Source organism: Schistocerca americana, chromosome 7 (assembly GCF_021461395.2).
Source record: "Schistocerca americana isolate TAMUIC-IGC-003095 chromosome 7, iqSchAmer2.1, whole genome shotgun sequence".
In the NCBI taxonomy this organism is placed as follows: domain Eukaryota; kingdom Metazoa; phylum Arthropoda; class Insecta; order Orthoptera; family Acrididae; genus Schistocerca; species Schistocerca americana.
The window spans coordinates 591,232,724-591,251,274 of NC_060125.1; the positions used below are offsets into that span (position 1 = coordinate 591,232,724).

The following is an 18,551-nucleotide window of genomic DNA, read 5'->3' on the forward strand; positions in this document are numbered from 1 at the left end:
AACGGTCACCACATAAAATTTGGCGATACCTCTGTCGTGGCTCGCACTAACGGCTTCTGGGACAGTTTAATAAAGGAAGCTACTGAAATAAAAATTACCACAAACACCCTGCATAGAGACGGTGGCTTGCAGCTCAGCACTGCGTGGGATCCAGCGATCGCGCTCTTGAAGAGGGCACATCGAACGCTGACTCAAAACAAGCCCATATATGGCAATTTCACGGGCACCAGTGACGTCACAGCCGGCAGCTAGCGTATATAAGGGCACACCAACAGCCCACTGGCAGTCATAACACTTGACAATGGCCAAGGAGTGCTTGGCCGAAAGCTCGTGTAGTTTTAAGCAATTGACACGGTTGGAAACCCGAGAACATTTTATTCAATGTTATCACCGCGAGACTCTGCATTCATACAGCTTCAAATACCGGTTCTCTAAATTTTTTCAATAGTGTTCCCCGAAAAGAACGTCGCCTTCCCTCCAGGGATTTCGACTTGAGTTCCCAAAGCACATCCATAGAACTTGCCTGTTGTTCGAGCCCACCAGTAACACATCTAGCGGCCTGACTTTGATCCGGCCTGGTGGGGATCACAAACACGCTAGCAGTTCTCAAGAATAGGTCGCATTAACACTGTACCATAATTCTCCCAGTAAACTGAAGTCGACCATTATCCTTTCCTACCACAATCCTCATATGTGCGTTCCATTTCATATCGCTTTGCAAGTTACGCCCAGGTATTTAAAAGATGTCACAGTGTCAAGATGGACACTGCTAACGCTGCATCCGAACATTACAGGTTTGTTCTTCCTACTCCTTCGTATTAACTTACATTTATCTACATTCAGAGCTAGCTGCCATTCATCACACCAAGTAGAAATTTTTTGTAAGTCATCTTGTTTCATTCTATAGTGTTTCGACCACGACAACTTACCTTACACACTGTATCATCAGCAAACAACTGCAAATTGCTCCCCACCCTGTCCGCCACATCACTTATGTGTATAGAAAATAATAACGGTCCTATCACACTACCCTGGGGCACTCCTGACGGTACCCTTGTCTCTGATGAACACTCTCTGTCGAGGACTTCATATTTGGGTTCTATTACTTAAGAACACAAACATTAACCAGCTACATGAATATTTTCTATCGTATCATGCTCTTATAGTTGTTGGTGTGTAGCACCTAAGTTATGTTGTTTTTGCGACAATTACGTGCTGGGACATATAATCTGACTGTGGAGTTAAATAATGGACACAACACTCAAAAAGTTTTCTATAAAATTTATTTCTTTTTAGTTTACAAAAATGAAAGCACAAACAAATTCTGAAACAATATTCTGTCCCAGTCATCCAGCTACCTTTTGTAATTCACTGCACAAAATACTGTAACAAATTGTCTTTGGCCCTGCTCATGCGCCCAAATCTAGTACGGAAGTATGCTTCACGCTTCAGACTTTAACAACAGCTTTCCCTAGGTTCTCTCCTTGCAGCATGCCAACAAAGGCTTTGGGAGTGTTCTGGAAGCCGTCGGTAACAGTCTCGTGGTACTTGATTTTCCCCTCCCTGATCCACTGCATCAGCTGTCCGATGCCCTCTCCCCAGCGGTCGTGCCATCGGATGTACATGAATCCCTCCATGCGGAGCTGCTTGAATATGGCTGCGTGCTGGATGATGGTAGCCTTCGGGAGATTAGACTCGTTGTATCCAGATATCGCGCCGCACACGGAGATGCGACCGTACTCTCGCATGCTGTTGATGATTGCGCTGCTCATCTCGCCGCCCACGTTGTCGAAGTACACGTCGACGCCGTCAGGTGCCGCCTGCTTCAGCGCCTCTGTGACGTCATTCGTCTTGTAGTTAAATGCGTGATGGAATCCCAACTCCTCTTTCAGCCACTTCACCTGCGGAAGAGAGGCCAGTTATATCGCTACAAGAGGACGTTTTCACATTGTGTAAATAAGTTACAGCTAATTACTATAATGACATCCACTCCTGATTCGGCTGGCTGGCTCTGAGCACCATGGGACTCAACTGCTGAGGTCATTAGTCCCCTAGAACTTAGAACTAGTTAAACCTAACTAACCTAAGGACATCACAAACATCCATGCCCGAGGCAGGATTCGAACCTGCGACCGTAGCGGTCTTGCGGTTCCAGACTGCAGCGCCTTTAACCGCACGGCCACTTCGGCCGGCTCCTGATTCGGATTTTCACTCGTTTTCCCAAATCATTCCAGATGAACGACACAATTTTTGCTACAAATAGGTCATAATTAGCACTTCTCCTCTACAGCTTTAATAGATAGCTGATTATGGTGGCATATGTTTATCATACAATAATTTTTGCCTTGCCTTTCATTTTTACTGGAATGGTAAAACTGCGTTGTTTAGTGTCTTATTACTTCAACTACATTCTTCCTTCATTAACTTCTGAATAGATTAGTTTTTGGAGGGGGTCCACCTTCACAAACACCCAGTTTTACCTTTTCTCCTGTTTACCACATATGTTTCGCTGAATATTGAGAATCATCAATGGGCCTTTATTTTATTTCTATTAAACAGGAAAAATTGCTCTTTACTATGTACTTGTAAACATATAAATTTGGGTTTTGAAGACAGTATTTACTATTTATATGCAGTGGTTTTCCTGGGTTTTTATGTTTTTTTTATTGCACTTGTTTTCTTTCGCGGCTTGTCTTTTGCCAGCAGATAGATCTTAATGTGGAAAAGTTATTTACTTCGAAATTTTACGCCTGGGATGTTATGGTCGACCTAACATTAACTAATTCTATTTGGAAGATTTGTGTGCGTGCATGCATGTATGTGTGTGTGTGTGTGTGTGTGTGTGTGTGTGTGTGTGTTTTTGTGTGTGTGAATGGGTGTGGGTTTTATCTATTTACTTACTTTTTTATCTAATTATTTATTTTATTTTCATTTATTTCTATAAATTTTCTTTAAAAATATGTGTGTGTAAGGGAAAGGGGGGGGGGGGGAGGGGGAGCTTATAGGTCGGTGTTGTCCGATAGTTCTTTGAGGGCGGGGAACACACTTCCATTATAGAGAGCTCTGTATACATCTATTATTTGTTTGTAAACGAACACAGACAGAAGACCTTCAACCTCAAGATGACAACTTCTGGATTTGTTACTCGACGCTCTATTCAATAGCTAACAACAGATTCCGGTACATCCTTGTAACTAACCACTTTTGTTTATATTACCCCCAAAAATTTCGTATAGGTGGCGATGAGATCAGATCATTAATGCGGAAAAAATATTGCGTCGCTGCATGCTTCCCCACACAGACACAGCAGAAGTGCGAGTACTGTGACATAAGTCAAGCCTGCGATGAGTACGTACAATGAACTGTCTGTCGGGGTTTTGAAACAACCACAGAGTGTAATTTTTCTGAATTTACATACGTAATTATCGTTAATGAAACGTAACAAGTCATTTTTTTCTACTGTCCTTAGCGGGTCAGTGTTACACTGTGGCCTGGAAACAATGCTAATGCGCCAAGAATCGACCAGATAGTACGTGGTTAGAATATTCGTGAAGAATGAGATTTCGAGCTTTAAAATTAGCTGTTGTGTTTGAGAGACTGAGTGCAAACGGTTTGTGGTTCATCAGTACAGTACGGAGTGAAGACACGTGAGTACTGCTTATCAACATTTATCCTTGAGACGTCTCCAAAGAAGAGTGGAGGCTGTGAACGCACGCCCAGTTTCATTCTCTTTTTCTTATTTTTCATATGTATATTCACCGATAGTAATACAAATACGACACTTCATCTCTCAAGCTCTCTTTATACCGGCCAACCAAACAATATGCTTTTGTACGAGTGACACATCATACAATTTTTTGAAAATAGCCAACATAATCTCGTTGAATGGAGGTGCGACCTTAAACATCTGATCAAAAGCATCCAGATACCTATTAATGGACATTAATATGGGAGGTGTCCACCCTTCGACTTTATGACACCTTGAAACCTCCTAGGGACACTTTTAGTGAGGTGTGTATTTGTGAAGAAACGCCATCCCATTCTTCCTCAAGAACCGAAACGAAAGAAGATTGATTGATTGATTTTAACAGGAGAGCTAAAACAGCTTAGGTCTAACCCGCCACTGCCCGCACCGAAACTAGGTTTATCGTGCGGTATCGCTCCCTGTATATCTACTAAAGCCAACCAGTGCCCTTAAATAGTGCAAAGAGTCCCTCTACCAGTTTTTTGTTAGACACAATTTCTTCAAGTCTAGTTGTCCCGAAGATTCTGTATCTTTTACTCTCCAATGCCATGCATTCAAAGATTAGGTGTGATGCAGTTTCTTCACCCTCATCACAGATCCTTCATTTAGGGTCCTCTTCCATTATACCCATTGTGTGTAGGTGTTTTTTGAAGTTCCCATGGCCGATCATCAGTCCAGTCATGAGTTTGATCTCTTTCCTGTTCAATCCCAGGATTACAGAGCTTCTTTTAAAACATGGCTTGGGCATCATTACCTTACCATGTTTTTGTTTATGGACCATGGTCCAATATCCTACATGCTGTTTCCTAAGCCAGTTCAGTAGTTCTAATTTGATCATAGCCTTGATGATTGTCAAGACAGGTTCCGGTCCAATAAATGGAGTTGTTGCCCCCATCCTACCCAATCTATCGGCTTGTTCATTGCCACAGGTCCCTGAGTGGCCAGGGACCCACACTAGGTTCACCCTATTGCTTCCCCCTAGCTCCACCAGAGCCCTGTGGCAATCTGCAACAATCTTAGATCTTGTTGCAGGAGCTGCCAATGATTTCAGGGCTTCCTGGCTGTCTGAATAGATGTAGATGCTACGGTCATTGTAGCACCTACTCATATTCTCCTCCTCACATGCCCTAATTGCAGTAATTTCGGCTTGGAATACAGAGGCCAGCTTCCCTAGAGAGATGCTGCTCTCCAGTCTTGGTTGAACCCCGTACAACCCTGCCCCGACGCCTTGATCTGTTTTCGACCCATCGGTGAACCAAACAATGTCCCTCGTATGGTGTCGAACTGTTTTCTTCCACTGCTCCCTACTTACAATTATTATGTTGTAAGGCTTGTCGAAGCAGTTCGGAGTTATTATATAGTCGGCGGGCATTTCCCTGGCCATACCTATATTTACCTCACTCACTACGTTAGTGTGTGATTCTGGATATCTGAATGAGACCCAGTTTTGGCCATTTTTAAGTCTGTATGCCCCAGCTGCTGCCTCCATCTTAACCCAAAGGTGAAGTAGAGGCATATCCAGCATGGCTTCCATTCCAGCGGTTGGTGTGCTGCTAATTCCGCCCGTTATGGCCTCTCCCCGATGTTATTCAATTTGTATATTGAGCAAGCAGTAAAGGAAACAAAAGAAAAAATCGGAGTAGGTATTAAAATCCATGGAGAAGAAATAAAAACTTTAAGGTTCGCCGATGACATTGTAATTCTGTCAGAGACAGCAAAGGACTTGGAAGAGCAGTTGAACGGAATGGACAGTGTCTTGAAGGGAGAATATAAGATGAACATCAACAAAAGCAAAACGAGGATAATGGAATGTAGTCGAATTAAGTCGGGCGATGCTGAGGGAATTAGATTAGGAAATGAGACACTTAAAGTAGTGAAGGAGTTTTTCTATTTGTGGAGCAAAGCAACTGATGATGGTCGAAGTAGAGATGATATAAAATGTAGACTGGCAATGGCAAGGAATGCGTTTCTGAAGAAGAGAAATTTGTTAACATCGAGTATAGATTTAAATGTCAGGAAGTTGTTTCTGAAAGTATTTCTATGGAGTGTAGCCATGTATGGAAGTGAAACATGGACGATAAATAGTTTGGACAAGATGAGAATAGAAGCTTTCGAAATGTTGTGCTACAGAAGAATGATGAAGATTAGATGGGTAGATCACATAACCAATGAGGAGTTATTGAACAGAATTGAGGAGAAGAGGAGTTTTTGGCACAACTTGACTACAAGACGGGATCGGTTGGTAGGACATGTTCTGAGGCATCGAGGGATCACCAATTTAGTATTGGAGGGTAGCGTGGAGGGTAAAAATCGTAGAGGGAGACCAAGAGATGAACATACTGAGCAGATTCAGAAGGATGCAGGCTGCAGTAGGTACTGGGAGATGAAGAAGCTTGCACAGGATAGAGTAGCATGGAGAGCTGCATAAAACCAGTCTCAGGACTGAAGACCACAACAACAACAACATGGTTCATATACATGAGTATTTTCTTCTTAACAAATAACATAGACCACAACAACAACATGGCTAAGCAGGTCAATCTCTGCACCTTAGCAAGCTCTTTAGCAGAAACCCGCTGTTCTACCTTCTTTCACCCCACTATGGCCCCATATGAAATCCTAGGTCTAACCACTGTGGTGTATTTCCAGTGCATACCCCTGGGGCTTAGGCCCCAGTTTTTGCCACAAGTCCTCCTAGTAACGAAAGAAGATAGTGAAGTTGGACAGTGGGATCTGGTGCAAAGTCGACGTCCTAACGGTGATGCACTAAGCTCAGATAGGGGCTCTGGGTAGGCTAGTCAATTTTAAGAACGTTATTGTACACAAACCATGGGCTCACGGACGCTGCTTTGTGGCAGAGTGTAGTGTCACGCTGATGCAACATTCATCGTCTCGAAACTGTACCTCTACTGTACACAGTATGCAATATTGCAGAATGTGTTCGTATCCTTCCGCATTTAGTGTTTTCTTAAACCCAGTAAGGGGACCACTCCATAACCATGACAAACACCCCAGTAGCATAAAATCACTTCCTCCGCATTTTACTGTTGGTAATAGCTGATCACAGGAACGTTCTCCAGGCATCCAGCAAACCGGAAACTTCCCACGGAATTGTCACAAGGTATAGTGTGATTCATTACTCCAAATCATCAGTTTCATCCACTATCCAGTGATGTTGTTGTTTACAGCGCTCCAAGCGTCGCTTTGTACTGACTGCAGAAACGTGTGGCCTATAAGCAGCTGCTCGATCACTGTACCCCATGTTTGTTAACTACCTGTGCACAACCAATGTGCTGGCCGAACTGCTGTTAGCACTTTGGAACTGACGAGTGAAATCTATCGCTGATTTCACGCGATTTTTATAACCACATTCTGCAATATTCGATGGTACCTGTCTCTCAGTGTGTGAGCCCAGCCTGGTCTCGGCTTACTGTGGCTGTTCCATCGCTTTTCGACTTCAAATTCGAAGTAACAGAGCTCTCCCGACTGATAAATCCTGCTGTCGCTGCTTCTCTCCCCACTTCCTTTTATACTGGCACGTCTGCCTCTAGCGACATTTAGTCGTCAATTTCCCATTACATAGAGGTGTCCGAATACGTTTGACCAGGTAATGCACATGTCTTTATTTACACTTTGTACGAGGGTTGCCAGACATTAATGCACCGCATTTTTTTTCTTCAATAATTCTTTATTGGACATAATGAGAATTACACGCACGAAAGAATGGTGTTTTATCTACATACCCTATTTTTTCACGTAATCTCCATCCCGTTCTGTGGTCTTCCTCCAGCGCAAAACGTCCTGTCGGTTCCAGTTCTTGTCCCGGTGACGGAGCCAGTGCTTCCCTGTGTGAATCACCTCCTCATTGTCCTCAAAGTGTCTTCCACGAATGGCATCTTTTATTGGCCCAAACAAGTGTTAAGCCCGAGGGGGTAGATCAGGGCTGTAGGGTTGATGGAGTATCACTGTCCAACCCTGTTCTGCGATGCGTTCAGCAGTCCTCATACTTGTGTGGGGCCGAGCGTTATCGTGTTGCAGCAAAACATTTGCTGGATTGTTGTGGCGCCTAAGTCGCCGGAAGCGCGTCTTCAGTTTTGTTAATGTGTTGACATATGCTCCTGAATTAATGATACCGCCTCTTGGTATCATATCAATGAGAATCACACCTTAACAGCCCCATAACACGATGATCATGATCTTACTGGCGGAAGCAGGTGCTTCGAATTTTTTCTTCTGCGGGGAAAGAGAACGGCGCCATTCCATCGACTGTAGTTTTGTTTTTGGCTCAAGATGGTGAACCCAGGTTTCATCACCTGTCACAATCTGGGACAAGAAGGCCTCCCCCTCAGTTTCAAAACGTTGCAGCAAATCAAGACAAAATGTTTTTTTCTGTGCGATTTGTGATCCACCGTAAGACACCGCATGACCCATCTTGCACACGCTTTTGAATATCCAAAAATGCGGATAATTGCATCCACACTTCCTTTGCTGATTGACAGATGCAGCGCCAACTACCGAGTCGTAATGCGTCTGTCCTCGTGAAGCCGGCCGGTGTGGCCGAGCGGTTCTAGGCGCTTCAGTCTGGAACCGCGCGACTGCTACGGTTGCAGGTTCGAATCCTGCCTCGGGCATGGATGTGTGTGGTGTCCTTGGGTTAGTTAGGTTTAAGTAGTTCTAGGTTCTAGGGGACTGATGACCTCAGATGTTGAGTCCCATAGTGGTCAGAGCCATTTGAACCATTTGTCCATTTGTCCTCGTGAATGGCAACATCAGCTCGCTGCAACATGTCAGGTGTGACAGCCGTGGATGGTCTCCCCGACCGCTGCAAATCGTCGAGCTCCACCGAACCACCTTCTGATGACCTCACCCTCCGTGCCCAGCTACTAACTGTACTCCTGTCGACAGCAGATGCTGCATAGACTTTGCACAAATGTTTGTGAATATTCCCCACTGTTTCTCCTCTACACTGAGAAATTCAATGGCGGCACGTTGCTTCTAACGTGTGTCACCCTCAGATGCCACTTTGAAATGCAGCTACGCTATCTGTCGGAAGTGACAGATACTTGGCGCGCTCACTCAGGAGACTTCAAATAATACAGACGTAACGTTTCCCATTCGTAGCATTGTTTTCAGCTGAGATAAAAATGGGATGCATTACTTTCTGGGCAGCCTTCCTATGTCTGAAGAATGTAAGGATTTTGAGGAAAACTCAGCAGTACTTACGAACAAGTGTCACTGATCTGATGAGATTATGCTGCACTGACCTCACCTGCGTCTGTTGTGTACATAGTTCCACGTAGTCAGCGCATACACAACTTTCCCACTAGAGCGCGCCCCGCTAAGCACAACAGTGCAGGCGCAGCGCTCGTCCATCTCCGCACCACGAGATGGCGCTGCCATAGAGACGGACCAAATTCTGCTTCCGCAGATCCGTGTATTAATATGTAACGCAGCCAATGAGATTGCTGCTAACGTAGAACTTTTTCTCCTCGCAGATCACACTCGCGCAGTGATACACGAATGCGCGTGGTATTATAATGAGTGTACAGACCTCCGATTAGTCAGTCTGCATTTGTCTGCACCAATCTGTACCAGTATGCATTAGTCTGTACCAGTCTACATTTGTCTGTACCAGTCTATAGTCAAGTATCAGTCTGCGCCTAATAAGATTACCATATTCCTGTACATAGACATGAAGACAAATGTATACACACTTTTGTCAAGTATCAGAGATATATGTGAGAATAAGACTAACGTACCAATACCAAAGGAACTTCAGATTGTCAATTGTAAATAGCATCCAAAACCAAGTTAAGTAATTTTTATGTTTGTTATTATTTTAATAAATGCGTGTGAAAATTAATCAAGTTCTGTTTTAGGTTGGTCGCCGTCAATCTGCTACTCTAAGCGTGCAAGTGGCATTTCTATCGTCTGACCTAACGGCAGAAGATAAACACGCCACGATAAGACCACGAGACATATTGCTGACACTCGCCTACTTCGTTACAGCGACAGGTCAAGTGATCTGATGGTGTGTGTACTGAAGGTCTTACAGAACGCACACCACAGCGTCATATGTGCAGGAATCCCAAATGGAAGCGGTGTCTTACCTTAGCGTCTGATCCCGCGAAGCCAATTACTTTGCACCCCTTGAGGCGCGCTATCTGCCCGACTATGGACCCCACAGCACCTGCTGCCCCACTGACTACGGCGACCTCTCCCTCCTTAGGCTTGCAGATCTCCAGCAGTCCAAAGTAGGCCGTGATTCCGGGCATGCCCAGCACCCCCAGAGAGAGGGAGAGGGGCAGCTCCCCCAGGTCTGGCACCAGCATGACCGGCGACATGAAGTAGGGCGCATCCGGCCCCACGTCGGCCACGGTGCGGTCGCGCCACCCCCAGTAGCCGACCACGTACCGCCCCACTGGGAAGCCCGCAGCACGGCTCTCCACGATGCGGGCCACCTGTGGGCAGAGATTAGCACACTTCTCTTTAGAGACAGCGTAAACTGTGACTTCCTGGAGACAGTGATTTCTGTTAATTGCAATAACTGGTATTTTTAGTAGTGTTTTGTTACAGTTTTGCGAATTCACAACCTGTATCCCTCCACAATGGAAGTGAAACGTGGACGATAAATAGTTTAGACAAGAAGAGAATAGAAGATTTCGAAATGTGGTGCTACAGAAGAATGCTGAAGATTAGATGGGTAGATCACATAACTAATGAGGGGGTATTGAATAGAATTGGGGAGAAGAGGAGTTTGTGGCACAACTTGACTAGAAGGCGGGATCGGTTGGTAGGACATGTTCTGAGGCATAAAGGGATCACCAATTTAGTATTGGAGGGTAGCGTGGAGGGTAAAAATCGTAGAGTGACACCAAGAGATGAATACACTAAGCAGATTCAGGAGGATGTAGGTTGCAGTAGGTACTGGGAGATGAAGAAGCTTGCAAAGGATAGAGTAGCACGGTGAGCTGCATCAAACCACTCTCAGGACTGAAGACCAAAACACATCCCTCCACAATCCACCAACATTAAAATATTCCTGCTGCTGTCGTCTCACCTATTACATTGTGATTAGTAACGTGTGAGGACTAACAGTCACTGACAAGTGCGTTGCTAACTGGTATACCTAGCCAGGTGGATTGTAACAACGCGACGGAAGCCATATGTTCTCGCTTGTAAAGGCGATTACTTGTTTAGACCTAACGTTAGCGTTTTCGATAACCGACGAGACAAAATGTTAGGTGATATGATATTGTTAATACTCGCATTTAGAACCATTCATCCTCAGTTGTTGCTGACAGGCTAGAGTGTGATATTAGAACTCCAAAAAATCTTGGTTGTAATGACAGACTGAGACAGACTGATCTCTAGCGTAGCCCGATGTTTGGATTAGGTTGGAAAGCGATAGTTTGCTTGTGAATTGGCGGAGCTAACGAATGAAAATGGCAAATAAAAGTTGTGGTAAAAGATTGACCTACAGCATAGCCTGATGTTTACGTTCACCCAATTTGCTACTTTTATCGCACTTTTCATCAAAAAATCTAAAACTGCAAGGTAAAGTCAGAAAACGTTTCTCAGATAATGGACAGGACTACTACATAACCTTTACTACACGATAAACAAAAGTTACTTGAGAACTGGACACGACTGTGCACAGAGAAAATTTTGCCCCAACGAAACAGTCTATAGTAAGTATGGATTAAATGTATTCTTCCTCAGGCTTTCAATTTTTTAGTATTGAAACAAGTGTGAATATATTAATGGTGGATGTTGAGAATAACACAATTTGCCATACACTACAGTTCGAGTTTGTGTTTAGAATACGTGGACCACTTCTTCGACCATAGACAGTTTATACATCGATAGCCTGAGACACAAGACTCTCAGCACGAAGTACGAACGTCGGTCAACAGATGGCGTATGACGTTGAAAGTTATAATGCCTCTTTTAGTAGAATAACCTTGCTTTTAGTTGTTACTTGTAACTTATATAATAACCTGTGAGTTTCATGATAGTGTGGATGCTATAAAACAGGTGGCATGCAGTCTGAATGTAACTGAAATCACAGCCAAATACTGATAATTTGTTACTGTCTTAGGCGTGACTTATTGATCATTTTATATGTTCCGGACATTGTATCAGCTTTACTAGCGATCTTGGCGTTTGAAAGTTTCTTCAGAGTTCTCAATCACTTGTTGATTTCTTGCCACCCTAGTTCTCTACAAAGCGCTCGAGAAAGATCTACTGCAGACTGCATAACAGAAAGGAATTACAGCGTGAGAATTATTGAACTATATGAAAAAAAACGTAAATTAGTTACAAACTACACACCTTATCCAACATTTAAACGTTACTACATATATTCGGATATAGGTTATGACATGTTCGATAAGACTGCCTTCATTGGCGTTGATGTGGCACAGACGAATAGCGAAATTCTGCATGACCTGCTGAAGTGTCAGAACATTGATCTTGTCGATGGCCTCTGGAATAGCTGTTTTCAGCTCAGCAATAGTTTTGGGGTTATTGCTATACGCCTTGTCTTTAATATAGCCCCACAAAAAGGAATCGCATGTATTCAGATCCGGAGAATATGGCGGCCAATCGAGGCTCATGCCAGTGGCCCCTTGACATCCCAAAGCCAGAATGCGGTCCCCAAACTGCTCCTCGATGACGTCAAACACTCTCCTTCTTCGATGGGATCGAGCTCTGTCTTGCATGACCCACATCTTGTCTAAATCAGGGTCACTTTGGGTAATGGGGACGAAATCATCTCCAAAACCTTCACGTACTGTTCGGTAGTCACCTTGGCATCAAGGAATATCGTACAGTCAACTGTTGAGGGTGAAGAGACTTCTCGATCGCGCATTGTGGATTCTCAGTTCCCCAAATGCGCCAATTTTCCTTATTGACGAACCCATCCAAATGAAAGTGGGCTTCTTCGCTAAACCAAACCATGCATCTGAGTACTAATTCCCACCGTGCCCTGCGGCCAACCGTACAGTTTGAACGTGCTAACGCAAACCATTCAGAAGTAATGACGATTTCATTTCATACAGTTCAATAGTTATCACACAGTACTTTCCATCGATTTACATTCGTAATATTAACGTCACACTGTAGTGTATGGTAAAATATAGTCTGCCAGCACAGTAATATTTAATGATATGCTGTTTCGTGGTCTTCATTCCGAAGACTTATTTGATGCGTCTGTATCTGCTAGACCTTCTGATTAAGTCTCATCATCTCTGCATACCTAATGCAAGCTTTGTCCGTATGAAACTCCGTAGCCGAACACTGGCCGCCCTCTACTATTTGTAGCCCCACACTTCTCCGAATTACCAAACTGACTTTTGCTTGATGCCTCATGATCCAATCTTACAGTTAAGTTATGCTCATGCACTTTTTTCTGCTCAACACGATTCAGTTTCTCTTCATCAGTTATCCAGTCTACTCATCTAATGTTAAGCTTCTATTCTGTTCATGTCTATTCTGTTTATTCTACACGAATCGATTACAGATAAGGCTACTACAATCCAGCAAATACTATCGTGTAAGACATTCAGACTTTTACATTTGTACTCGATATTACCGTTTTTCTTGCGTTGCTTGAGACTTACCCGACGGATTACTAGGTAAGGTTGTCGGAAGAGAGGTCGATTGTCGTGGTGAAATACCCATAATGTTTCATTGACGCAGCTGATTGACATATGCAGGTGCGTCGAACTCTGCTGATTTATGACAGTCGTAACATTCATTACTCAGCAATGTATTAGTCGCACCTGAAGATCTCATTCGATTGCGTTTGATGAAATATTGTGGAAATTCACAACGACATTCGACCTCTCACCCGACAACTGTTTCCACTCTCTATTTCTTGTCTTTGGAAAAGATTTCATTGCTACTGCTAGTGTGCATTTTATATTCTCGTTACTTCTGCCATCGTAAGTTATTTTGCTGCCCAAATAGTACAAGTCATCTACTACTTCTAGTAACTTGTTTCATAATCTAATTCCCTCGTCATCGCCTGATTTAATTCCACTACACTTCGTTACCTTTGCTTTGCTATTGTTGATATTCATCTTACAACTTCTTTTGAAGACACTACCCTTTCTGGTCAAATAGTCTTCCAAGTTTTTTGTACTGTTTGGTAGAACTTCAATGTTGTCAGAGAACTGAAGCGTTTTCCATTTGTTCTGCTTCAACTTTAATTTCCTTTCCATATATCTCCTGAGTTTCCTTCATTGCTTGTTCAGTGTACTGACTGAATAATATGATGGTGAGGCAGTTACTGATTTCCTTTTCGTATTCTTCTTGGCAGCTGCAGTCTGGTTACTGTGCAATCTAAATACATTTCCCTCCCCGTATTTTATTTTAGATAACTTTTTAATTCCAAAGAGTGTATTCCAGTCAACATTGTCATTGTTTTTTTCTAAATATGCAAATGCTATAAATATTGTTTTGCCGTTTTTGAATCTATCTGCAAAGATAAATTTTCTCGTATGATCCTACATTTCTCCAGAACCCAAAAATATCCCCCCCCCCCCCCCCGGGCCATGGATACCTGTCGTTCTATTCGTCTTCAGGTGAATTAGTGATCTAACAATGCATTTTATACGTAGATATCACATCAATTAATACTCTTCTGCGTTTGTACAAGCCGGTGAAAGCTGTAGTGTAAGTTAGAAGAAACTAAACCTTGAACCGAAGGGCTGCTATACTCTTATCAACTGCTATGTATTCAAAAGAGTGATATGATTCTGTTGACAAAACGTCTTCCAGGAAAATGCAAGACGTCGGTTCAGAGAAATAAAATATTTCTTGTTACATAAAGCTTATGAAATATGTCGATGGACAAGGAGTGATTGGACTAGTGTCAGTTAGTCACAGCGAATGGTATTACATAAAGTAACTGTTGACTAAAGATCGTATAACGCACTTGCCAGTTGTCAACGATATTAAGAATAACGTAAATACAAGTCAGGCTATTCCTATTTTTCTAAACACACGGAATTTGGATATTTCTGATAGACCATAAACATCTGTAAATGTCGAATTAATGTGTGTGATAAGTAGCAGTTCACAACAAGATGACTTTTACAGTAAAACAGTAATGGCAACTTTCTTATACAGTGAGACTGATGGTTTACTTAACGACATATGAATTGATCGTGTACTGTTGTAGGGAAGAGAGTCATGGATCCTTAAAAACGAGATAAAAGCAAACCACAAGCAGCAGAAATGAGATTTTTTAGGGAAGTGAGAGTTGTTCCCAGTGAAGACCGCATAAGAAATGAAGTTGTTAGGAACGAACTAAATATTTATAACGCTAATGAAAAGACTGAACAAAATAAAACTGTATGCTAACATCACCAACAAAGAATGAGTGGCCACGCTGTACCAGCCAAGAGGAAGAAGGGACGTACGAAGGCCCAGAAAGAGGTGGCAGTAAAAGGTGAAGCCGGAAGAGGCACAAACGACTCAGTCTTGAAGGACAGAAGAAGGAGAAGATAAAATTGATCGTAACTAAAGGACCACGGCAAAAATCGCATTCAGTTAACGATAGATTTATGTCTATCATTTTATGATCAAGTAAATAAAAAAAGGCGTACACCAACAAACTAATTATTCATAATGTTATCATTTGAGATTAATACCAACTCACAAAGCAGTTTCAGTATCTATCTGATTACTTCAGCTTTGTTACTTATTAGAAATAAGCATGTGATAATATTATTCTCGTTCATCGTCGCCTGTTAGCAACTTAAATCTGCCGCGTGGTCTGAGGCGTCTTGCCACGGTTCGCGCCGCTGCCCCCGTCGGAGGTTCGAGTCCTTCCTCGGGCATGGGTGTTTGTGTTTGTCCTTAGCGTAGGTTAGTTTAAGTTAGATTAAGTAGTTTGGAAGCCTAGGGACCGATGGCCTCAGCAATTTGGTCGCATAGGAACTTACCACAAATTTCCAGACTTAAATCAAGTAATAAAAAAAAAAAGATAAAAGTGAAATACGAGTATCTGTCAAATGGCCTGAAAAGGCTTTTATCTTTCAAAAAATTGAACTCGTTCATGTACGACATTTTTTGCAAAGTTTTATCATCTGTCATTACCCAAAAGTAAATTGATTCATTGACTTCAGCACAGTAAATTGTTTTTATTTTATTTTTGCATCAGTGGTGAACAGAAACAGGGGGTGCCAATGGAAAGTCAGTGAAGTTCTTTGTGAGCGTGTGTGTGTGTGGACTTGTGTTCTTCAGTATGGCGTACCTGTAATAATTTTGTCATTCGCAATGGTGTTCTTCTGTCAGGACAGTAATTAGTGCGAGTTAATTAGAATTGGTTAGCAACGGAGGCATATGACAGCAACTTCACCTGCGAGCCGATCATGGTGGCGCCGACTTGGTGCATGTTCTTGTACGCCCTCTGGTAGGGATCGACGCTGATGTAGACTGCCTCGGCGAGTATCTGGCCATCGCGGAGGGCCGGCAGGTCCTCCTCCTCGATGCGGAAGTCTTGAAGCCGCGGCTCTCCCTGGAACACGCGGGCGATCACGATCTTGCGCGCCTTCACCATGGCTGCCGGTGTCCTACTGCAAGCGCGGTCGCTGCACGCCGCTTATATAACGCGGCCGCGCCGCGAGACCTTGACGCGTTGTCATCGCTATCTGTATTGGGTCCCAGATGGAAGGTCGTCAGACTCACTGTGCTGAATCACTGTCGGTCTGAGAGGCGATGAGATGCAAATTCCACCACTGTCTTGCAATTTAACATCCGTTTGTTGTGTAAATTAATAGCTAGTTCTCTCTACAAATGTACTCTCTCCAAATTCTGGGGCAACTCTTCACAAAGTGTTGCTGCAGTACAGTACGGAAGGTAAATGAAAGAAATACCCAATGAGACGAACAGAAATGCTTTAAAAAAAAAAAAAAAAAAAAAAGAAGGGTCTGAGCGCTATGGGAGTTAACTTCTGAGGTCATCAGTCCCCTAGAACTCAGAACTACCTAAAGCTAACTAACCGACGGACATCACACAAATCCATGCCCGAGGCAGGATTCGAACCTGCGACCGTAGCAGCAGCGCGGTTCCAGACTGAAGCGCCTACAAGCGCTGGGCCAAACCGGCCGGCCAAATGATGCTTTTATTCACAGACAATAACTAAAGTCAGCGCGATTTGCACTGAGGTGACAAGAGTCACAGGATACCTTTCAATACGGTGTCGGACCTCCCTTTGCCGGCCGGCAACTCATCGTGGCACGGACTCAATAAGTCGTTGGAAGTCCCCTCCAGAAGTACTGAACCATGCTGCCTCTATAGCCGTCCAGAATGTGGAAGATGTTGCCGGTGCAGGATTTTGTGCACGAACCGACCTCTTGCTTATATCCCATTAATGTTCGATGAGCCGGCCGGTGTGGCCGAGCGGTTCTGGGCGCTTCAGTCTGGACCCGCGCGACCGCTGCGGTCGCATGTTCGAATCCTGCCTCGGGCATGGATGTGTGTGACGTCCTTAGGTTAGTTAGGTTTAAGTAGTTATAAGTTCTAGGGGACTGATGACCTCAGAAGTTAAGTCCCATAGTGCTCAGAGCCATTGGAAACATTGTCGTGCTGTTAGCAAAGGCACAAGCGTCGGTTGTCTGCTGCCATGGCCTATTAACGTCAATTTTCGCCTCACTGTCCTAACAGACATGTTTGTCGTGCTTGCCACATTGATGTCTGTGGTTATTTCACGTAGTGCTCGTTATCTGTTAGCACTGAAAGCTCGACACGAATGGAGCTGCTCTCGGTCGTTACGTGAAGGCCACTGCGTTGTCTGTGGTGACGGGTGATACCTGAAATTTGGTCATATCGGCACACTCTTGACACTGCGGATCTAGGAATACTGAATTCCCTAACGATGCCCCATGTGTCTAGCTCTAACTACGATTTCGGTTTCAAAGCCTTTTAATTCCCATCGCGTGGTCATAATCAAGCCGGAATCCTTTCCAAATGAACCATCTGAGTATACTACCGCCGTCTGTATATGTCGTCCTATCCCCCTATGGGATTCACACGGATATGAACATATACAGGGTGAGTCACCTAACGTTGCCGCTGGATAATTTCGTAAACCACATCAAATACTGACGAACCGATTCCACAGACCGAATGTGAGGAGAGGGGCTAGTGTAATTGTTTAATACAAACCATACAAAAATGCACGGAAGTACGTTTTTTTACACAAACCTACGTTTTTTTAAATGGAACGCCGTTAGTTTTGTTAGCAAATCTGAACATATAAACAAATAGGTAATCAGTGCCGTTTGTTGCATTGTAAAATTTTAATTACATCCGGAGATATTGTAACCTAAAGTTGACGCTTGAGTACCACTCCTCCGCTGTTCGATCGTGTGTATCGGAGAGCGCCGAATTACGTAGGGATCCAAAGGGGACGGTGATGGACCTTGGGTACAGAAGAGACTAGAACAGCACATTACGTCCACATGCTAACACCTTTTTATTGGTCTTTTTCACTGACGCACATGTACATTACCATGAGGGGTGAGGTACACATACACACGTGGTTTCCGTTTTCAATTACGGAGTGGAATAGAGTGTGTCCCGACATGTCAGGCCAATAGACGTTCAATGTGGTGGCCATCATTTGCTGCATACAATTGCAATCTCTGGCGTCATGAATGTCGTACACGCCGCGGTACCTCTGGTGTAATGTCGCCGCAGGCTGCGACAATACGTTGTTTCATATTCTCTGGGGTTGTAGGCACATCACGGTACACATTCTCCTTCAACGTACCCCACAGAAAGAAGTCCAGAG

The 18,551-nt window shown here is 43.7% G+C and overlaps 1 protein-coding gene across 1 annotated transcript; it reads right to left on the reverse strand.

Moving 5' to 3' along the window:
* Window positions 1–1,338: 1,338 nt before the first annotated feature.
* Window positions 1,339–16,316, reverse strand: LOC124622364 (prostaglandin reductase 1-like). The gene is made up of 3 exons (XM_047148042.1): window positions 16,116–16,316; window positions 9,856–10,206; window positions 1,339–1,901 (listed from the first exon to the last, which is right to left on the reverse strand). Exons 1-3 carry the CDS (start codon window positions 16,314–16,316, stop codon window positions 1,449–1,451), a joined length of 1,005 nt encoding a protein of 334 aa, XP_047003998.1. The 3' UTR covers window positions 1,339–1,448.
* Window positions 16,317–18,551: the final 2,235 nt, after the last annotated feature.